Raw genomic sequence first — 23,988 nt, forward strand, 5'->3', positions numbered from 1 at the left:
AGGGTATCTTAATAAAAAATAATTTAATTATAAAAATTATTTTAAAAATTTTTTTGATAAAAATAAAATTTAGTTACTAAAAAAATATGTTAAAGAATATTTTGGTAAATAAAATTTAATTACAAAAAATTAAATTTTTTAAAAGTGGTATTTTAGTAAAAAAAAATAGATAAAATTGATAATAGTTAACACAAAAATTTAAAATGGGTTAAAGATAGAAGAAGTTTTTTAAAATTTATAAGGAAGGACCGAAGAAAAATATATATTTTATAAATAGAGAGGAGAAAAATGTTATCTTAGTATTTTAAAAAAAGTAGTAAAATTTCTTCTAAAATTAATTATTATATATTTATATATAAATATGTGTAGTTTAATATATATTAAATAGTTAATAGTTAATATGTGTATTTTATATTTTAATATATATTTTATGTTAATAGTTAATCTTAATGGTTGATTTTCAAAAAACAAAATTCTTATTTTAAAAGAAGAGACACTCTAATATACAGATTGAAGTGGTATAGAGAGGAAAAATAATTTTTTTATAGTTATTTTTTATTATTTTATTGTTATTCAAAATATAGATCCTACTTATTTCAATCTCTCTTTTATTTCATAAAAAGAAATCTGTAAACTTATATCTTTACCATATAATTTATCTTAAAAAAAATGATGAATATTATGGTGCCTAAGTTATGATGCCTAACTTACTAAATAAAGAAATAATATAATAAATTTTAATTATTTTATTTTTATTTTATACATTTTATTTGTTATCTATAAAAATAAGTTAGGTAATTTAGACACAACAATAAAAGACATTATAGAATCCACCAAAAGAAATATCCTTTTATGCAAACAAGTGCTATTTCCAAAGCAAAGGCACAGAAGGAGAAGGACAAAGACTGCAGGGTTCTCTCTCTCTCTCTATCCATCAATCCAGTTGTTCTCATATTATTTTATTGTAAATATTTCTTTGTGAGGGCTTCTTCTTTTTCTCCTCACTGTCTTGTCTGACTGTCTTTTTCTCAAGTGCTCTCTAGGGCTTCCCCACTCCCTTCAAAACAAACTTTGCAGGCTTTGCTGTCAGAATCCTCTCACTCCCTCACTGCTATCTGCCAAACATTATAAAGGAACCCCACACACCTCACTGTTCACCCCTTTCTTTTTTTTCTTTTTTTCTTCTTCATAAACTTGATCTTTACACATCCAACGTAATATAACATTACACTATACCTAACCAGAGTTAATTAAATTAAGCCCCCTCCACATAATCGACCAAACTTAAAAGCTCTGGTTTCTCTTTCTCTCTCCTCTCTATTTCTCTCTCTTCATGGACTTCCATTATCTGAAGCAATGGAGAAACCAGGATGAGTCAGAGGAACAACAACATTCTACAAAGATGCCAAAACTTCTCCCACCAGAATCCCATCAACAACAGCCACCATCACCTGCCTCTGCTCTCCCCTTGTTTGTACCTGAACCCAACAGCAAAGTCACCTGCACCCTGTCAGATTCAACACTTGCTCCTCATACTACTACTACTACCACCAAATTCCCCAGTAAGTATTTCTTCGTTTTTACAGTGTTTTCCTTTTTCCCTTCCTCCCTTATACTGAAAAAAAAAAGTCAGAAAGTATGATTATATCTTATCTTCTGGCCTTGAGTTGCTTACTTTTCGAGTTTGCTGTTGCTAGCTCCTCCGAGCTCTCACCTTTTTCTTCTTTTGGATTCACCCCTTCTCTCTCTCTCTGTGTGCCTTGTCTTTATCATCATCATCATAATCCATTCCATCATGTGTGTTACTGGTTATAGGAATGGGGAGTTACTTCAGCTTGTCACAGTGGCAGGAGCTTGAGTTGCAGGCTTTGATATTCAGGTACATGTTGGCCGGTGCTGCTGTTCCCCCTGAGCTCCTTCAACCAATCAAGAAAAGCCTCTTCCATTCTTCTCCCTATTTCCTTCACCACTCTCTCCAACACTATCAACCTGCAGCTCGTAAGTTCCTAATACTATTCATAACCTCTATTGCTAAAATTGCACCTTTTTTGGGTCTTTCCTGTTATTATTGAACACCCCCTAAGGAGATTTATCATCCGTATTTTCATGCAGCATCATCAGTAGCTAACCAAAGTTTACATTTTTGACATGCTTGTGGATTTTGGTACAAATCAAGAAAAAGGGTATATTGCGGACATGTAAAAGTTTGTGTTTTTGTTGGCTGCATGTGCAGTGTTGCAATCAGGGTACTGGGGAAGAGCATCAATGGATCCGGAGCCAGGGCGGTGCCGGAGGACTGACGGGAAGAAGTGGCGGTGCTCGAGGGACGTGGTGGCCGGTCAGAAGTACTGCGAGCGCCACATGCATAGAGGTCGAAACCGTTCAAGAAAGCCTGTGGAACTACCCACACCAACCACTGGTGGTGGAACTACTTTAGGCGTTGTTTCATCATCTTCTTGTATCTCTTCACCGCCTCTTGCCACTGCCTCATTGAAATCCCCCTTTGATCTCCTTCACCTTAATAATGAACGGTAATAATAATAACTATGATCTTCCACTATTTCTGTACTTAACAATGAGTTATTATTATTGGGTTTGAATGATGGTACTAGACTACTAGCTAGTAGTGTACTGTGCCGTGTGCATTAATTGAATGTTTTACTTTGAAATAATGATAATTAGTAGTAAGTACTATTATGTTCTAATAAAAGGCAATCAGTGTGGTGTACTATCAGAATAAAGAAAGTGCAATCAGTGAGTGAGGTTTTGCTTTGGGAAATGGTTACTAAAACTATTGCTTCTGTGTGTTTGATGTGTAGCAATATGGTGGGACATACTTTTTGCTTCAACAATTTCTGTTTTTACATATTTTCCTTGTCTGTCGGTCTTGTTTCTTAAGATACATGGAAAGGTTTAAAGTGAAGTTTGGTTCTAGATTAAACAAGTAATCTAATATTAGAGATTGTTTCATTGTTTGTTTGGTTCCTTTGATTGATTGACTGATGCCTAACTGGTGGGATAGGGGGGCCCGCAAAATTATGTCTCTTTAAGTCTTACGTTTGTGGAAAAAGGAAAAAAAGCCTTAGATTGTGCCTAAATAATCCCCAACCTTTTCTTTTTAGACGAAATATAGAAATAATGTTGTGCTGGTGTTCCCAGAGCCACAATCTTGCGTTGTATGATGTGTGCCCTAGTTGATAATTTTGTTTTGGTTGTGTTGTTGGATGGGCCACTGTGTAGGTCCTCTGGGAGTGGAGGGACCAAGGAAGAAGAAAACAAGAGGGTGTTTGAAAATCAAGATAACCATCATCATGTGGGTGGGGATGGTGGCAGATCAGGTGGGCACATGCTGAGGCATTTCTTTGATGACTGGCCACGTTCACTGCATCAGGACCCTGAAAACGCTGAAAACAATGGTGGTGGTGGTGGGAGTGGGAGGATGAACTCGGCCACATCACTCTCAATTTCAATGCCTGGAAATAATGCTGCTTCTTCGGATGTATCACTAAAGTTGTCCACTGGGTATGGGGAGGATCCGTGTCCAAGAAATGGGAATGGGAATGCAGAGGCAGAGCAACTGCAGTTGAGTTGGGCCGGAGGCTGGAGTTCGGGGAATCAAGTGGCTTCAATGGGAGGACCACTTGCTGAGGCACTCAGATCATCCACTTCCACTTCATCTCCCACCAGTGTTCTGCATCACTTGCCTCGTGCTGCTGCCTCTCAGACCAGCTTCATTAGCACCTAGTTTTTAACTCAATTGGTGCTCCCATTTACTATCTGGATCTTTTTTTTTCTTTTTTTTCTGCTTGTTTATTGGGTGGGATTTTACTTTCCACTTTTGTGGCCATTGTTGGACACTGGACATGCTTGTAACACTTTTGAGTCAATCCTATGGAATGCATCTGTTGTTTCTAAGAATAGGGGCATGAAACCTACGTGGAGGGAGTTCATATCCCATGCGACGTTTCCTCTATTCAAGCCACTATTTACGTATATTGAAGGTAAATCTACGAGGTATTAAATACGAAGAAATTCACAACTTTGGAACAAAAAAAACCGATCGCCTGTTAAAATATTTAGAACGTGTAACTTTGCAAATCTAATTAGTGTGAAAATCCATTGTTGCCACTTGGCCAGGCAAGTCCACAAGAAGAAAATGAACGAGGTGAGCGTATTAGTTATTGTTATCTTCAAAAAGATGACGCAAGGAAATAAACAGTACTGCGACAGATAAGCAACTTTTCCTTGGTGAAAGAATGATTTACCTTTGTTTGCACAAGCATAAAACTTTTTGCATTGAACCAATCAAATGTGAAACACTGCTTATTGCTACAACCAACAACTAAATGTGACGGAGACATTTACAAAAGCAAAAGCCTCTCGCAAAATTTTTTAGGGTAAGATCCCTCTGAACCTTTGCAATTAGGAATGATTGATTGGTGAATGCTGCTCGGGTACAGTGAGGGTCGTGGACAGATGTTTTGCTAATTCACATTCCTCAAATGTGATGCGATCCGTAGAGGTCAAACATAAAACCCTAAAAACATAAAACTCTGCGTGCTATACATAATTTTACCTAGCAAGACACAAGTACAAGATTTTCACGTTACTATGCTGCCTCGCTTAAGATTAAATAGCGGTTCACAATGAACGATATTCCGACTTTTTTACTTCAGCTTCTTAGCTTTTCAGCGTTACCGACAAATATATTTGTTGGCTAGTTTGACTTGGAGTTGTTATCGCAAACATGCCATGCAGCACTAGTCACACTTGTCCCAGAAAATAGTCATCAGGGTTCAACTTCTGCTTCAACTGGCTCTGGCTTTGACTCTGACTCTAGCACTTGCTTTGGCTCTGGCTCTAGCTCTGGTTCCATCACTAGCACTTCAACTGGTTTTAGGACTTCAACTGGTTTTAGCGTTGGCTCTGGCTCAGCTTCATCTGCGAGGGCATACACCACAGCTGTTCTAGAAGGTGCATACACGAGAAAAGATCGGGGTCGGCCGTCATACCAGCCATCCTGTAAGGAATCAAGGAGTTGATGCCCACATGAATATTAAAATCCGTCAACAGAAACACAATTAGGACAAAACGGAAAACTTAGCGCTCCACACCCAAGCATGAGCACATAAAAGGAAGTTTTAGACAAGTCACGTACAGAGGTGAAGTACTCGGCTGTGGGATTGAGTCTGTTGAAGCCACCAAACAAGGGATCATCTGAATCCAAGACAATCTGAGAGCAAGAAAAAACACAATCCATTACACAACATGCTAAACTAATTCTGGAAACATAGTATTTGGCAGAATTTTGATGCCACTGACAACCAGTGCCTATAATATAGCCTTTCTTGAAATGGGAATGTGGTATATCAATCGATACAAGTGCAGAGTTTTTTCTAGCTATCAGAACAGATATCATATTGATGATACACGAGACAGAGAAAAAAGGAGCAGAAGGCTTTACTACTTCGTTGGGGACTTCTAGCTCAGTTATTGAATATTCACTAAAATTCACTCATACAAACTTCAATTATTTAAATGAGAGAACAAAAATGATTCATTTTTGTAGTAGAATAATATTAACATGCACTTCACCTTCACACTAATACAAGAGACTATAATTGATTCAATTGAGAGCATACTGTTAAGAAAGGAAATAGTTAATCACTAAACTGCTTTGCTGAATTCGTAAACTAACCAGACAATGATGAAAAGGAGTAATCGACGTTCCTCAGGTTTAAAAAACAGGTGGTAGCTTTGCATTGGTATACACGAGAATTTCATGTTCTAATGCTAGCAACATTGTCAATAGTTTCAAATTATAGGGGTCATATACAGAACCTTTCTCTCTTCCCTCTCTAAGCAAAGAAGAAAACATAATGCACTTTAGTGGAGGGCCGCTGCCGCCACAGCCTTGCAAGGCAGCAGAGGCCCTCCCCTGTTCCTTCATGTTGTTATATCTCTCCTTTTGTGGTGTTTCTTGTTTTTCCTTTGTGGATAGTTAGTCTATTTTATAGATCTTGGAGAGTGCATCAAGGGAAGATTTGATCAAAAAGTATGCTCAGATTTGCTCAAAAAGAAGGAAAAAATATTTTATCTATGGCCATTTTTCTTTAAGCTTCAGGCCAGTAAAAATGAAAAAGGGCTAATAGGCCTGGAATCAGTATCGTTAATTGGCTATTCATTTTCTCTATAGAAATAAGGCCTCTTCAATCGATCTTCTATAGGGAGCAATCAAAAGGATTAAAGCAAAGAAGCAAGAAAAGAGATAAGCGTTAGAAGGAGGTAGAGATGCCAGTACCAGTTCATGCTTGTCAAATTTCTCGAGTGATAAAACACCCATAATCACAGGATCCTTTTTTACACATCCATCCCCTTTCCTCTTAATAGGAAGCATTGATGGAGGGGTTATTTCCCGGATTTTGTCGGTAAGACTAAGCTCTGAAAATATTTTACTATATTGTAGCACTTTCTGTGAAAGGGTGCCTTGGGACAATGGTTGAGTTGTCTCCGTATGACCTAAAAGTCACGAGTTCAAGCCACGAAAACAGCCATATATGTAATTAGCAGGTTAGGCTGCGTACATATACCCTTTTGGTGTGGCCCTTCCCTGAACCCTTATCGCGGGATGCTTGTGATGCTTGTTTACCGGGCTACCCTTTTTTTATTGTAGCACTTTCTGTGTAGATTTAGAAACTTAAAAAAGCCAAATTTGACTTTGTTTCCACTGTTTAAGATTCTTTGTAACTGAAATTGTACTTATTCTCGGGATTTAGTTCAACATAGAAAATGTCCAACTTTCTTCTTTAGATCTAAATCTATTGTAAATGATGTTTGACGTCTTTTACGAATGAAAACTTATTTCCTATCTATTAAAAAAAATGTTATCAACATTGTCTTGTCAGAGTAGCAGATCATACCTTGTATTTCCCTGGGTTTAAACATCCAACTCTGTAATCTGAATAGCTGTTGTACCAATGAAAATTGAAGACAAATACAAGTTTGCCCCTTTCAAACACTATAACTTTGTCACCCTCATGTTTCCGAGAAATATATTGGTGTTCAGAAGTCATGAACTGCAAAGTTAAATATAGTTAACTTCCTATAACTGCTTCCCCTAAGGGGATCCAAATTAGATCAAATGCCATAGTACTCTATAAAGAACACAAAAAGAGAGCATAAACATTCTGGTAGAACCTGTATCAGAAGAATTAAAAATAAAGAATGGCTCACACATTTGTTTTAAATATTGTTGCCATAGTCAAAACCAACTTCCCACAAGGTAACTCCATTGATGAGAAATAATGCAATTAAATCCCAGAAAGTCAGGAAAAAATGAACACTTACACCAAACCTTTCTTCCAGATGCTGCATAGCCTGATCAAATTCTTGCATCCCCCTATATCTAAGATAGTCTGCATCCCCCTGATTAAACAAGGGTATAAAGATAATTTTGTTAATCTTATGAACTATTTTCTTTGAATCCCCCACAAGGATAGACAGTGAGAATGTGCACAAGTAATGCGCGTAATGTGGATAAAAATAACCAGGAACTTACCAAGTCAAATCTACGCCTACATTTATCATAACTGTAATTATTCCCGGGAATTACTGCACCAGTAGGAAGATGTTGATCACCCCTTGGAAAATCAATCCACTCTGAACAGAAACAACAAAGTGCAAACCCCTTTTCTTGTCAACATTAAATGCAACTGCTGCTCAAATTATTTTTAAATCCTTACATTAATAATGACAAAAAGCAATTCCCATATGCTTACCAGGATGGCCAAATTCATTCCCCATAAAATTCAAATACCCTTCCCCACCAAGACCCATTGTGATAAGCCTAATCATCTTGTGTAGTGCTATACCACGATCTATGAGAGGAGTAGATGGTCTATCTAAGGCCATGAAGTCATACATATCCTGAAGCAACCAAACAAAATATTATGAAAAAAGTAGCTAAAACACAGCAATGTATAAAACAAGGGTCCTTAATGATTTGACAAGAGAATTGAAGGATGCCATATTAGATTCCTATAAGCTACAAGAATTGTCCCCAATATCAGGAGTGTAATGCAAATGCAGATGATAGATTTCCACATGATTTATATTCATCCACCAATTATTCGTTTATGTATAGCAGCTACAAATAAAAAGAACTCCCAATGCAGTATATCCACAGTCTACACTCAACTGGATGAAACTCCATTTTTTTATCTTTTCAAAGCAGCCAGTTCTTCAGAATAAACATTTTCAAGTAATTGAGAGAGACAGTATATGGAAGAGCTAAACACCTTGTCCATCAACCAAAATGCAATTGTCTTGTCCCCAACCAAAGCTTGGTCATGACTTTCAGCATATGCTACACATTTTTCTAGCCACCTTCTGTTTGTGAGAGTGTGAACTATATCACCCATTTCCCAGTCTTCATCTTTCTTCCTACATGAAAGAGGACGTGGCTGAAGTCAGACATAGTTTTTTTTTTTTTTCCAACCTTGTAACAAACCATAAGATGACGATGGCCTATAGAGGTGGAATGATAAAAGAGACACAATTTGACATTGCCTAAAATAGTAAAAATGTTAAGACACGGGAAGTGTGCATTTTCCACATGCAAAGTCTCCGCTTACACTCTAAGGAGCTTAGTAACATTGTAAGTGAATGACTGGCATTAACTTCAAACATAATCACCCCAGTTATGTTCGATTACTCCTTACAAGTAGAAAGTACAGCAATTAATTATGTGACTTAAGAATTCTCCAAAGTACTAACACATTCCATGCATTTGCTGATAACTTAACCTGTGTCATATTTGAGTTGCTTGTACTATGGAACTTCAGATTGATACTCTTTTCTTTTATAGCCATTCCAATTGGGATTTAACCTAAAAGGTTATTTCGTAATCCAAATACAATACTAAACAAAGGATTAAATAATCCTGGTCTTATTTTTCCAGCCGTTCTTATGTTATTTTTATCATTTTACAGCACCAAGCCATGTCTCTTTCAGTTTCACGCAAATTCATCATATACTTTATATGTAAAGCATAAATATCCACAATCAACACTACTTAAGAAGGAAATTTAACATGTCGGGTTCCAGATTAAAATAAGGTTACTTGAGAATCTCAATCCACTTGTCTGCAATGGCCATGTGCAGGCGGTAGTCAAAGCCAACCCCACCATCTTGTGTAGGAAGGCAAAATGTTGGCATTCCACTGACCTGTAAATGAAAAGATAATTGTAATGTTAACTGCAGTTTTCATCGAGTCAAGTAGATGATTCAACCACATAATTTTTTCCAGTTATTTTTTACTGCCGTTGGGTTACTTACATGTTTACCATTGACAAATAATCAAGTTTTGAGCAGTGACAAATGCTAAACTCAAATCACATTTCAAGCAGGGTATAACAGAAGTAACATAGTTGCTAAGCTGTTAACAAAATTTTAAACATACGAAAGGTTAGCATACATCTTCACCAATAGTAACAGCCTCAGGAAAGAGCCCATGAATGACATCATTAACCAGCATCAGGTAAACCACAGCATCAACATCAGTTGCAAAACCGAAGTACTCATTGTAATTTCCAGTAAAACCAACCTGCATCATGGAAAACATGTTATTTTGTAACATATGCTGAAGAACATGGAATGCTTTTTCTTTAAATATCAACCTCCTATCTATTAGTTGTTTAATACACAGTTCCCTTTGTATATCTTGTACTTATTTTCTTTCGTTTACTTGTTTCATATCATATATAACCAGAAGCCAGTACTATCCAATGATTGATTCCAGATCATTTCTTCTACTATTGAACTGAACTGAACAATGAGAGATAACTATATATTCTACTTTCAGTTGGGCCCTGTCATTTTGATTCTCCCAACAAGGAAATTTAACACTATATTATTGAAATTCTAAGCACATTGTAAATATTCCATCCAATAATGAAGTAAAAAAAATTATGATCACAATTATTTCCAAGCCAAGAAAGAAATTCAATAGCAAGACGAGGCTAAGACATTCTTCTCAACATAGGCAGTGTAGCATAAGCATACAAGCTAATGAAAACAATAAAGGTCTCCAGTTATCCGCATTGTGGAGAAAATAGTCAGAAGCCATTATATTTTGAATTTCATTCACATGGTGGTCTAATTATCCTTCATGATAATAGTCTATAAGTACAACCAGAGACAAATTAACTTAAAATATTGAGACAAAGACAAATCACAAAAAAATCAAGTATCACATACCCCCAATCCATGATGAGTATACATCATTGATGTGACACCATCAAATCGAAACCCATCAAACTTATATTCTTCCAGCCACCATCTTGCATTTGAAAGCAGATACCTTAGAACCTATATTAAGAATTAAAAATATGGCATTACTCTGCAAGGGTAAATAATAAGGAAAAATGTTGACAAAAATGTTAATGAATTCTGTGCAGACAGCACTTACCTCCCAGCTTCCATAGTTAAAAAGACGAGAATCCCACATCCAATGATAACCTCGTGACCCACCATGGAAGTAATGAGTATCAGTTCCATCAAACATGTTCAGCCCATCCAGTGTATTATTTGATGCATGACTGCATTCACAATATGTTGGTTGTATTAGCAGCAATTTTAAAAATATGGCACAACAAGATCATGAATGTAACAAAATCCATATAATGGTAACTTGAAGAAAAGGATGAAAGACAAGATTCGTAGATATTGATCAAAACAGAATATTAACACCATTTACCTATGTACAATATCCATCAGAACAAGCAGGCCTAATTCATGGGCTTTGTCTATGAGAGACTTGAGATCATCCGGAGTTCCAAACCGGCTGCTAGGTGCAAAGAAATTTGTAACATGGTACCTGATTCATGCATAACAGCTTTTTAACTATCAGGTCATCAATTTTTAGGAGGAACACAATGAGAGACAAAATAAAAAAATATATAGCAAAAATGGATGTTATTCTTTGAATCACAAGCCGAGAGCAATTTGGGATAGGGAGAAGGGGAAAAAGTTGGCAACATCAGATTGCACAAGAATTACCCAAAGCTAGCATAATAAGAATGCTCTTGAATAGCCATAATCTGGACAGCATTATAGCCAAGCCTTTTAATGCGAGGTAGCACTTCATCTCTAAAGTTGACATACGTATTGATTTTTGGTTCCTGCACCTCAAAGTCGATAAGTTAGTTGTAAAGAACAATTGAAACTCTACCGATGCACTTGAATTTTGATAGATTTAGTCTGACATTATGCAAAACATTCAGGTATGCAAATAAGATTGACAGCAATTATCTGAAAAAAGACCAATGCAATAAAAAATCATCTAATGAGTTTTCATTTTGAAAATAACCAAAAAGGGTAAAGCCCACTGCTTGTTATAATATGCTTTCTCTTAGCAGTTACCAAAGAATTGGCTTACTAAAATTGTTTTTGTTAATTTGCTAACGTAAGATTATTTAACTTCACGTAAAAAATACATGAAAGAATTGTGGAGCAAGTATCAATTTGAACTTTGACATATTTTAGATACTCTTCTTTGATAGTCTTGCAACATGGATCCTCAAAATGTCATGAGGTCAGTCCAGTACTCCAGTCACAGTTGCCTCAGTTTAATAAAACTTGGTTGTGGATGGTGTCTTTAAAAATTAGACTTCCTTTACTCATTCCTTAAGAAAAGTGTAAAAATGCTCACCGGACTACTCATTCCAACATGTGATTCATATATTCTAAGTGATTTTGGTCTCTTTGGCTGTGGATATTTGAAGACATATTTTTCCTGCATAGAAAAGAAAACCAAAACAAATTTAAAACAGGAATGCATGACTGAGAAATCAAACATTATTAGTTCAACAAACTTTTTTCAAAGTAGGTTATCATATACATAAGTCAATGATTACTAACACCTGTATGGATAGCTAAACATACTGTTATCACTAAATGATTATTTTCTTTTCATTTACTTAAGAGTCTATTACCATAGACTAATTTTCATGACACATTTGACAAACATGGTTAAACTGAACATTGCAGTCTTGTCTACCATTCTTTTTTTAAGGCACAAGAATATGGCATTATACTTTAAGCAAAGTACATCTCAGGCGTTTGGTGAAGGGGGCATGTGAAATCTTTGGCATATAACAATAAGAAAACATCAAGACAGAGTGGCAGATCAGCAGTGGCATGCAATACTACAAACTTGTCTACCTCTTTGCATATCATATTATATTACATTATATTATAAAAGTAATAAAATTTTCCTTGAAGACACGATCATATATCACCCAAGCGAGGGAGAAAATACAATTCCATTCTGTAACAAATGCTAGAATGGAAAGGGGAAGAGAAACTACATTTTTCATTTCGGTTGGCATAAATGAAAGAGACATTGAAACCTACCTCTTCTGGTGGATCATAGTATATACCATTATATGGAATTTCACCAGGAGCCTGTACAGAGAACTTTATCCAAGCAGGGATTGAATCTTTGATTCCAGACGGAGTTTCCATGCGGATCTACAAATGTGTTATAGAGATAGTTAGTTCACAGAATAAACCCACAGCCATAGTTCAAGCCATCTATCAATGTTTTTCATATATGGTAGATTGGTACCCCACTTTTTATACAAGTTTTATAAGACGGATAAAGTTGGGTATTACATTAGTCAAGGATAAGATATCCCCAAAAGAAATAATTAATATTAAAATCAAAGGAATGGAGAAAGATGCCAAAGTTAGCCAAGTCACCAATCTTCATTATAACCTGTCATTTGATTAAATGCAGTTAGTGAAATGCCTACTTATATGCTGACAAGGAGTTGGATGCCATACTTTCTCCAAAGTCACTAAGATGATGCTAGCAAAAATAAATAATAAAGCTTCTTCGGAACAAGACAAAGAAAGATCGTTTCCACGAAGCTTATTATGCTACACTGTATACTGCACTGGAAAGGTAAAAAAAGCTTTCAACGAGGAAGGTTCTTGAAGCATCATCAATGAACTTGTAAAATTGGTCTAATCTCAGGTAGATAGGGGATTTCCTAAAGATAGCATCCCTAATTTACGGATAAGAAATGCAGAAATACCTCAAATTTATTTATTTATCTTATTTTTTATTTTGTTTATTTATTTATTTTAAGAAAAGAAACTAAATATCACTACAGAAGAGATAAGAATATCTGTACATCAGTAAGATCAATACGGTAATCTCCTGCAGTTATTAATTATTTAATTATTTATTTTTGTCACACAATTTCGAGCATACATAATTGCATAGGCCAGATTGTCAACATTGAAACAAACTCAACAACACATCACGATGTCTGAGCAGTTTAAGTATTGCAGAGACACTAGCACCATCGCATGAATCACTAAAATTTCTTTTGCAAGCTTTTCAATAATAGGGGATAAAATTTCATACATCCTTCAATAGTTGCTTCATTGCTTTTGTTATAACAGAATTCTCATTCTTACATGCAAGGGTTTTGTCTAATCACTTGCAGTAATTTGCAAGAAAAAAGATATATAAAGTATAAACATACAAGTAAAAATTATGTTTAACTATATTTCATATATTGGAATATTAATTATTGCTAATTGGGATTCAAGATTCATTGCCTACACAATTACTCAATTTGTCAACATTAAAAGAATGACAATTGCAGGCCTAGGCCTGTTTGAAAGTAATAAAGCCATTTGTTGATAGTGAATAAAGTAAAGATCACAATCAATTATTATATTAATATATGGAGTTTATAAACATTAACAACCATATATAACTAAACATACAATGTTAAGGAGAAAAACAATTTAGAAAGGAAGAAATTAAAGAAAATACCAAACAACTCATACAAGGAATGAATAGGAAAAAGGTACATCAGATAGCAAGGAGGCATATACACTAGATTCTACATCAAATGTCAGAAAAATATTTGGAAGATAAAAATCCTCAAGTTGGTAAATCTGTGCTACACTAGTTAGTTAGTCATTACTTTATTCATGACAGAAGCATCCTAAATTGCGTGTATAAACTTCAAAGGATGATTACAGATAACATACCCGAGTCATTACATCTGCGTTTGGATTCCAGTTGTTGAAATCTCCAATTAATGCTGCTGACTGAAAAGCATCCAATAATATCCATAATTATTTGCAGTGGAAATAAAATACCAACTATATATAGAATTGATATGATTTTCTTGATAGTTTAAAGATACCACATCAGCAAAATCCAAAACTAGATTATCTACAAATATTATTTGAAGATATATAATGTATAGAGTAGGAAATAGGAAGGACATGAGGAAAAAGATATTACTGCTTCAAAATTTGTGTTAATGCTTCCTAAGGTAGATCTTGAAATTGATCTATAGAATGCTTTTAACATTTCTTTTCTACCAAATGAATGCAATCATAGGTTCAGTAAATTTGAGATTACTATCATAATTATATCGACAATAAGTCAGCAACCATAAGTATAGTCAACTCTATAACTCTAGTATAAGTATTGCTATTGTGCAATCATGGTATAAATGACAAAGGAATATTATTGGGTCCACTGAAAACCCACAACAGTATTGAAAGCCGTTGCAATTAACTTATTGGGTCCACTGAAAGCCCACAACAGTATTTCGACTAAAATGTATAGTAAATCAGAAAGTTGTTTTATGATATGAAACTCCGGTGGCTCTGGACTCCCTTCAAAGCTTATGCTTAAAAAGAATACAATTACAGAAGATTTTGATTCATAGAAGAACTAATCTTGATTCAAAAAATTAAGATAAAGAAAATACCGTTGCTCCAGGTGCCCACTCTCTGTAAGTAATGCCTGTAGCACTGCAAACAAAGTTTATAGTTATTAAATTTTGGCTAATATTTACCGCTAAATTATCTTGTATTACCTCTAAACTCTAAAGTACATTGTGGACTCAGACACTCAGTCATCTAATTAAGAACCATCTCTGATATATATATATATATATATATAATCTACATTGTAACCTGTGTCATTGTGTGTCCATGTTAAGTTAAATTTAGTTCTTGGAACTCTATATGTTCCTCATTTTGACCATTCTTGCCCCTATTCCTCTATAAGAAGTTCAGCACAAGGTGATCTGTGCATTATTGGGATCTTCTTGAATAAAGGCATGTGTTAGATATAATCAAATGCTAGAAGCATGACCATGAAACAAGAATTTCATTGTTAAAAAATTTGGAAATTTGGAGTTTGGTAGTTCAAGTCTTGGGAATTTCTCGTATCATTAGTTAGAGCAAAAATTCAATACTTTTATTCCCTATAAAGGTTTTACTTTTGTTGCCCCTTGCAAGATTTCTTGTTTGAGTAACACAGTCAGTCAATCACCATATACAATGGAATGCAAGGCACAAAATGACATGATGTATATAATAGAACATATGCTTGGTAATTGTTTTTAAAAAGAATGGAATGGCAACATAAGAACTACTGGAACCCTCTTTGTATTCACTTTTCACTCCCTCCAAATTGAAGAGTGAAGAAGGGATTTTACTTTTTAAACGATCAGAGGTCTTTCCCTTCATTACATAATCAAACAACAAAGTTTTCACATGCATTCTTGTATTCCATTGTTAGCTTTTGTTATTATTCCATTATTGGTGATTGCTTTTCAATTATCTTTGAAGCTAAATTCCCAAACATACCCTTAATGTGCCATCAGTAATTCATGGGGGGAAGTTGTTTGATGTGAGCAGCATTGACCTCTAAAAATAAGTGCAATGTAATACCTGCGGGTGAAGCCAAATTTTTCATAACCACGAGAAAATGCATCCAGACCACCTTCATTCTTGTTAATTTCTTCAAGCAATCTCTTATATTGTCCATAACTGTGATTTGAGACATAAGTATTTCAAAAAAAATAATAATTAATGTTCCCATTTAGTTACAGTATCTAGTATTCAGAGGTACAAAAATTAAAACATGCACAGTTTAGGAACCAAAAACAGCATATCAAACCATATGTTAATCATCTTCCTGAGTATAAGCAGAAATGAAAGATAAAGTATTTGAATAATTTAGTAATGGCAGTAAGAAAAATATCTATAATACCAAATGTAAAAGAACTTTTCATCTACCAATATCCAAGCCTAGATAAATTACTTTGAGCCACGTCGCCTATCCTAGTTCTAATTTCTTCATTACAATACCAATCTAGTTTAATAAAATAAAAGGGTCAAACCAGATCAGTTGACGTAACAAAATATTTTCAAAGGAAATTCCAACACAAAGGAGATAATCGTTTTTGTTAAAGGGTAAACACTAGAGGCCAAAGCCCAAAAAATGCTGCCTATTTATCCATCATATTCTTTTGAATCACAAGTTCATACAGTCAATAATTACTTCAAACTATTTCTCTTTCAATTTCGATGTGCATCAATTGAAATAGCTCATACAACAATTACAATAAAGACTTATCCCACTTGGAAACTGGTAGAATCAGCTAGACATATCAATAAACTAATAAATTTTAAGAAACGCATGTAACCAAAACAAAATTGTGTAATGCAAAAACAGTCAGTGATTCATGATCTGGAACCAATTTCAAAGCATGAAACCGTAGTAAGATCTCTTCGACATGTCACACATGGAATTGCAACAGGAGATACTAGCCAATGAATTTAAAAGATTTGGGGACTTCATAGTGTTGTACATCTCACCCTCCTAGCTAGCCACCCTCATACATTGTAATTTTTTTTTTCACATAATAACATGAAACATGAAAATGAAATTATCAATAAAAGGTCAATTTAGCCTCACTATGAAAACATTACACATCTGCAATCCCTACTCCATTTAAAACATCAGGTTCTTGTTTGACTTATAAGAATATTGGTCAAGAAGTTATCTTACCGGAAGTCAAGATGAGCACGGTGAGCTTGCAAAGATGGATCAATCTCATATATTTTATGACCAGTGCCAGGTGGGGCAATGATCTTTGGTCTAGCTTCCTCACTTTCGACCTTCACTTTCTTGTTTATAGATACTGATGTATTCTCAGCTTGAGTATTGGTGTCAACATCCACATGTGATGACAAAACATGACCTTGCCCATCCTTGTCATCTTTGTCAGTGCTAACTGCTTCATAATCAATTTTCTCACCTTTCATGGTAAACTCTTGTATTTTCTGAAAATGCACAACAATGTAAAGAAAAGTATCATTTCCAAGAAAGCCAATTTATAGATAAATAATAACGAACAACCAGAAATTGTCAATCCATAACCAAAAAGCAGCATTCGTACTAGGCATGCTGCATATTGAAATACAATACAAAGAATATATGCCTACATTCAAAGGCTAAGAATATTACAAATGACTTCCGTATAACAGTAATAACATCTCCAAAGGGCTCCAGAGCAAATTTTCTTTCAAATGATTAACAATGATGTGCATACAAATAATTACCACCCTATTATTCAAGAATAAAGACAAATTTCAATGTTGCTCCACCTTAAACTCAGTTCATCTATTCCATTAATCCAAAAAATCATCATGCCTATTCTGTTATTAGTTCCATTTAACATCCTCAAAAACATGAAAAGCATACAAGAATCTGGATCATAAAAATACTTTCTACCTTCACTTCTGTTTTGTATATGTTCACAGTTTAGTAAGTAGATAGTTAACTTTGATAACAGTATATTATTCAGAAACTCCACTTACATTTTTACTAGACACAGCAAGAAAAGTGAACAACAGTTATATTCCTCTTTTTTCCATATATAACAATGAAGTTTATCCATTCTCTTCCACCTCCAGATTTTTCTCATAGTTAAAATCAACAAATGACGAGTACAGTGAAACTCAACCAAATGTAACACTTTTGGCCTAAAAAAGAAGCACACATTTCATAGATACTCCAAGTACACATGACAACAAAACCACAGGTGCCGTATTCAGAGAGCCACATAACAAGAAATATGCAAAATCAATTGTGATTTGTGAAAATATAGTCCACATGGCAAAAAAACAAAAAGCACCTGCGGATCCTCTGAAGTTATATCAGGAGCTTCAACTTCATCAGTCGTGGTTGAAGAGTTATCATGACCTTGAGGAATAAGTACTTTATCAGATTCAGCAACCGAGGAAGATGACAAGTCAGAATCATGGGAACATTTTACAGCGAGACTTTTCCCTGAAAAAGCGAATGTACATCAATGAGGTGTGTTCATGCCTGTCAAGTATTCCTGGTTCTGCATGCCAGCTAGAAACTTTACATTCATCCCATGAAAAAGATATTATTACAAGGTTGTGTTTTCTCGGTTCAATGTTAATATGTTGATGTATAAGTAAACTCATAAATCATTGAATATTGATAGCCATTTTTACAAATCAACTGATGCTAGTTTCACATTGTTATAATGATTCGTTCAATCATTACCACTCTAGTTACATACTATTGCCCTATACCAAATGTTCCAAACCGAAAATCAGGAATAGGAATTGGATCAAGCATCAGGAGATTATCTAATTCGGTTAATGAGACAAAGGAAGAATTTGATGGCCTTTCTTGGGCCCATTTGGTAGAGGCAAGCGGAAAATACCCCAAGATCAGTCATGGGACCTCCGTGGGAACTATTCTCTCTTATCTGGATGGGTCTAAAAGGTGATTTGATCCTTCAAAAGTACCCCATACAGCATCTTGGAGAGTGATACCACTGTCCTTGTGGACACTCTGCTACCATGTCAAACAGCTCATCTGCCTCCTAAGGAACCAACCCAGACACACCAATTGCGGAATCATTCCCCGATAGCCCAAAAGTGTAAAAGAACAAAAGCTCTTCAGCCCGTATGACATGAACTTGTCCCTTCTACAAAAGCACTAGCAACACACTTTATGTCCTCACTAAAGTTACCAACCAAGAATATCTTGATATTGTTTGTGTCCCTAAATACACACTGCGCACAGTTAAGATTCAATTCATATTCTCAACAAACAATGAAGAGTAAGGTAGCATTAAAGCAGGATTTGGTTACAACTTCTACACATTTTTCTAAAACAAAAATATGCAGAATAAATTATTGGCAATACAGGTTTACAAGCCGAACTTGTTGCAAAAGAAATATAGAAAATCCAATTACTTTCCCCAACATTGAAGCTGCAACTGAAAGAAACAAAAGATATCTACAGTGAACCTAAAAGAACGCTATTATTATTAACAACTGATTATTTTATATTCCATCACTCTTGTTCAAAAACTGCTGGATTTCACAGATACGTTAATTTAACACGGAAATACATACAAAAATTATCCAACCAGTCACACAAACACAATTATTCGATCCAGACTCCAGAGTCCACAACATTTAGTATTCTATTTCGTAACAGATGCATCTTGCATGCAACCGCACAAAACAGAGCAACGCAAAAGTCGGTCTCCACTCAGCCAAAGCAAACGATGTCATCTTATGATCTAAATTTGGTGCTTCAGTCGTTTACCGTTTCCTATTCATCAACCGAACAGTTTTTCATTGATTCACAGCGTAACTACCGGGGAAAAAAAGAAGAAGAAGAAAGAACTCACTAATCAAAGTTCAAAAATAGCAAGCACTCCTGACACAACTGACAACTCCACAAACAAACAAAAAAACGGAACCATCATAAGAATGAGAGAAAGCTTATTTACGAGAGAAGGAGTTCCTGTTCAGGAGAAATGAGAACGAAGCGCTCCTTCGATCGTAGAAGCTCAGCTGCGACGATTTCTGCAACGAAGGAACCGAGGGGAACTGAATCCCCGAGACGGTGTAAACCATTTTCCTCGATCACTAGGGTTCAGATTAGGATTCAGAAAACAGAGTGCGCGTGCTATTGAGTGGAAGAAGAAACGGAAAGAGATCCAGAATCGAGAGCTGTGAATTTTTATACTACTTTATAAGGCGAGAGAAGCGTGACACTGACCACTGGGTTTGGGTTTGGGTTTGGGTTTGGGTGTGAGATTTTCTCTGTTGAAGCACTAAATGGAGTTTATTAAGTTTAATTAATAATAGGGAGATGGATTTGTACGGTGAAGAAGTGGCACTATCTAGAAGGCAGGTAGCGATGAAACTGAAACGAAGTGATGGACTGTTACGTGTGCTGCGTTTGCGAGTGCAGTCAAGTGTTGCATGATGATTGGGATTATGGGGCCCACTGGGCTTATTGTTGCTTGCAATTTCTGATCGTCCATTCTCTCCTTAAACAAGTAAACATGGACCAGCTTCGGATATGAATTGATAAGCCATGAACGTTGCATATAATTTCTCTTCTCTTTTATTATTTTATTATTTTATTTTAGACTCTGTTTTGTTGTGTGTAAAGGAAAAAGCAACACGGGAAAGGTTCCTTTTGAGGTGAGTATATGCCCCTACTTCCCCTTTTGGAAAGAAATGCTGAAATGGAATGGAATTAGTGATAATATTTAATATTTAAATTAGAAGCAAAGATTCTAACATGTTATTAAAATATAGTTGTAATATTACTACTATTAGTGCTTAATCAAAATAGTAATAATAATTATGTTATTGTAGTATCAAATGATTATTTATATACCAAAGCAGACGCGATAAGCATAAAATAATCTCGATGTAGGCCCATGATGTCTGCTCATTAAAACAAATATATCTGGTACATTTTCAAAAGTTTCTTCACTCGCAATTATAAAGGTTTGGGAGGTTTGTTTTGTAATAAAAAAATTGTGATAGAGAAATAAAAGATAAATAAGAAAATAAGGATTCAATCTGAATAAAAAAGATACATTGAAATTGAAATAAAAATAAAAAAATAAATTAAAATTAAGTACGATGAGAATTACTCTACTTTTTATCCAATTTCTTGACGCAACAAGAAAAGGACTCCTCAACCTAACTTGTCAACGCCATAGTTTAAAAATTGAATCAAAAAGACTCCTCAACCTTCTATCCAATTTCCCGATGTAATAAAAGAGGGACTCCTTAACCTCAACTGTCCACACCATGGTTTCATCACAAAACCAAAAAAAGGTTTTCAAACTTCTAAATCATTCTATTATACGACTACAATAGTTAAAGAGGTATTTATAACATCTTATTAGGTTAAAACAAAGAAAAATCCTAAAACTCATAAACATAAGGTCCAATCTAGTAATTAAATAAACAAAATTAAAATACATTAAATTAAAATATTCTAAAATGTAAACTAATATCTTCTAAATAACACTTAAACTCTTCATATCACGAACATTTGAAGCACGTATCATTCTCCTCCTCTTCAAAAAAGATTCGTCCTCGAATCTTGTAGGTGGAAAAATATAATATATGAAAAGAACAATAATTACAAAAAAGATATTTTTTCTTCCTTTTTTTTGTTTTTTTTTCACTTTATGCATCTTCTTTTTTTTAAACAATAATAAAACGCAAACAAAAACAAGAACACAAAAACAAAAAGAAAGATGAGACAGACACTGGACTTTTTTTTATGATATAAGAAGAACAAATATAGATTAATAAGAATTAATCTAATACCTGAGTTCTGATATCAAATGATAAAGAAAAAAAAAAGATAAACAAGAAAATAAGGATTCAAACTAAATAAAAAGAATACATTGAAATTGAAATAAAAATAAAAATGATAAATTGAAATTGAGTACAAAGAAAATCACTCTACTTTCTACCAATTTCTTGACGCAACAAGAAAGGGACTCCTCAACCTAACTTGTCAACGCCATAGTTTGGAAATTGAATCGAAGGGACTCCTCAACCTTCTATCTAATTTCCCGATGCAACAAAAGAGGGACTTCTCAACCTCAATTGTCCATACCATGGTTTCATCACGAAACCAAAAAAAGATTTTTTAACCTCTAAATCATTCTATTCTACGACTACAATAGCTAAGGAGGTATTTATAACCTCTTATTAGGTTAAAATAAAGAAAATCCTAAAGCCCATAAACATAAGGCCCAATCTAGTAATTAAATAAACAAAATCAAAATATATCAAATTAAATTAAAATATTCTAAGAATATAAACTAATAATATCTTCTAAATAACACTTGAACTCTTCATATCACGATCATTTGAAGTACGTATCATTAATGATAAAGAAATAAAAGATAACAAGAAAATAAGGATTCAAAGTGAATAAAAAAGATACATTAAAATTTAAATTTAAAAAAAATAAAAAAGATAAATTGAAATTGAGAACAAAGAGAATCATTCTACTTTCTACCCAATTTCTTGACGCAACAAGAAAGGGACTCCTCAACCTAACTTGTCAAAGAGACTCCTCAACCTTCTACTTGTAAGGTCCCACATCGGTTGGGGAGGAGAATGAAGCATGCCTTATAAGGGTGTGGATACCTCTCCCTAGCATGACGCATTTGATGAGTGAGTGTGGGGAGTTTCGGCTATCATCACTATTGTCAAAGGCAAAACTGTGAGGCCTTGTATGCCAAAGCGGACAATATCATGCTAGCGGGTGGTCTGGGCTATTACAGATAGTATTAGAGCCGGAGTCCGGATCGATGTGCCAGCGAGGGTGCTGGGCTCCCTTAGGAGGTGGATTGTAAGGTCCTACATCGGTTGGGGAGGGAAACGAAGCATGCCTTATAAGGGTGTGGATACCTTTTTCTAGAATGACGCATTTTGATGAGTGAGTGTGGGGGGGTTTCGGCTATTATCCCTATCGTCAAAGGCAAAACCGTGAGCCCTTGTGTGGCAAAGCGGACAATATCGTACTAGCAGGTGGTCTGGACTGTTACACTACCCAATTCCCCGATGCAACAAGAGAGGGACTCCTCAATCTCAATTGTCCACACCATGGTATCATCACGAAACCAAAAAAAGATTTTCAAACCTCTAAATCATTCTATTCTACGACTACAATAGCTAAGGAGGTATTTATAACCTCTTATTAGATTAAAATAAAGAAAATCCTAAAGCCCATAAACATAAGGCCCAATCTAGTAATTAAATAGATAAAATCAAAATACATCAAATTAAATTAAAATATTCTAAAAATATAAACTAATAATATCTTCTAAATAACAATTGAACTCTTCATATTACGATCATTTGAAGCACGTATCATTAATGATAAAGAAATAAAAGATAACAAGAAGATAAGGATTCAAACTGAATAAAAAAGATACATTGAAATTTAAATTAAAAAAATAAAAAAGATAGATTGATATTGAGTACAAAGAGAATTATTCTACTTTCTACCCAATTTCTTGACGCAACAAGAAAGGGACTCCTCAACCTAACTTGTCAATGCCATAGTTTGGGAATTAAATCGAAGAGACTCCTCAACCTTCTACTTGTAAGGTCCCACATCGGTTGGGGAGGAGAATGAAGCATGCCTTATAAGGGTGTGGATACCTCTCCCTAGCATGACGCGTTTGATGAGTGAGTGTGTTGGCTTTGGCTATCATCCCTATTGTCAAAGGCAAAACTGTGAGGCCTTGTATGCCAAAGCAGACAATATCGTGCTAGCGGGTGATCTGGGCTATTACAGATGGTATCTGATGAGCGGATAATTTGTATGCTTTTTGGCATTATTTTTAGTATGTTTTTGATATGATATAGTTAGTTTTTAGTATATTTTTATTAGTTTTTAGTTAAAATTCACTTTTTTGGACTTTACTATGAGTTTGTGTGTTTTTCTGTGATTTCAGGTATTTTCTGGCTGAAATTGAGGGACCTGAGCAAAAATCTGATTCAGAGACCAAAAAGGACTGCAGATGCTGTTGGATTCTGACCTCCCTGCACTCGAAGTGGATTTTCTGGAGTTACAGAAGCCCAATTGGCGCGCTCTCAACGGCGTTGGAAAGTAGACATCCTGGGCTTTCCAGCAATATATGATAGTCCATACTTTGCCCAAGATTTGATGGCCCAAACCGGCGTACAAAGTCACCCTCAGAAATCCCAGCGTTAAACGCCGGAACTGGCACCACCCAAATGGGAGTTAAACGCCCAAACTGGCAC

The 23,988-nt window shown here is 35.0% G+C and overlaps 2 protein-coding genes across 2 annotated transcripts; one reads left to right on the forward strand and one right to left on the reverse strand.

The window, feature by feature from the left end:
* Positions 1–1,026: 1,026 nt before the first annotated feature.
* LOC107493892 (growth-regulating factor 3) lies at positions 1,027–3,993 on the forward strand. The gene is made up of 4 exons (XM_016114925.3): positions 1,027–1,562; positions 1,816–1,998; positions 2,234–2,531; positions 3,241–3,993. The coding sequence occupies exons 1-4, from the start codon at positions 1,334–1,336 to the stop codon at positions 3,743–3,745; spliced, it is 1,215 nt and encodes a 404-aa protein (XP_015970411.1). The 5' UTR covers positions 1,027–1,333; the 3' UTR covers positions 3,746–3,993.
* A 356-nt stretch (positions 3,994–4,349) lies between these two features.
* LOC107493894 (1,4-alpha-glucan-branching enzyme 1, chloroplastic/amyloplastic) lies at positions 4,350–20,067 on the reverse strand. Its single transcript, XM_052263040.1, has 21 exons — positions 19,677–20,067; positions 18,030–18,184; positions 16,901–17,175; positions 15,778–15,876; positions 14,808–14,850; positions 14,074–14,133; positions 12,415–12,531; positions 11,711–11,794; positions 11,059–11,180; positions 10,757–10,876; positions 10,469–10,598; positions 10,258–10,368; positions 9,476–9,604; positions 9,122–9,225; positions 8,298–8,442; positions 7,779–7,926; positions 7,559–7,659; positions 7,348–7,425; positions 6,921–7,076; positions 5,159–5,233; positions 4,350–5,020 (listed from the first exon to the last, which is right to left on the reverse strand). The coding sequence occupies exons 1-21, from the start codon at positions 19,801–19,803 to the stop codon at positions 4,790–4,792; spliced, it is 2,610 nt and encodes an 869-aa protein (XP_052119000.1). The 5' UTR covers positions 19,804–20,067; the 3' UTR covers positions 4,350–4,789.
* Positions 20,068–23,988: the final 3,921 nt, after the last annotated feature.

Source organism: Arachis duranensis, chromosome 6, assembly GCF_000817695.3.
Source record: "Arachis duranensis cultivar V14167 chromosome 6, aradu.V14167.gnm2.J7QH, whole genome shotgun sequence".
Taxonomy (NCBI): domain Eukaryota; kingdom Viridiplantae; phylum Streptophyta; class Magnoliopsida; order Fabales; family Fabaceae; genus Arachis; species Arachis duranensis.

Coding starts and splice junctions, on each gene's coding strand:
- LOC107493892 (XM_016114925.3), top strand. CDS start 1,334: ATGGACTTCCATTATCTGAAGCAATGGAGAAACCAGGATGAGTCAGAG. Junction 1,563..1,815: donor TACTACCACCAAATTCCCCA/GTAAGTATTTCT, acceptor TACTGGTTATAG/GAATGGGGAGTTACTTCAGC. Junction 2,532..3,240: donor CTTCACCTTAATAATGAACG/GTAATAATAATA, acceptor GCCACTGTGTAG/GTCCTCTGGGAGTGGAGGGA.
- LOC107493894 (XM_052263040.1), bottom strand. CDS start 19,803: ATGGTTTACACCGTCTCGGGGATTCAGTTCCCCTCGGTTCCTTCGTTG. Junction 14,134..14,807: donor AGTGGGCACCTGGAGCAACG/GTATTTTCTTTA, acceptor GATGCTTTTCAG/TCAGCAGCATTAATTGGAGA. Junction 8,443..9,121: donor AAGTGGATTGAGATTCTCAA/GTAACCTTATTT, acceptor TCTTTCATGTAG/GAAGAAAGATGAAGACTGGG.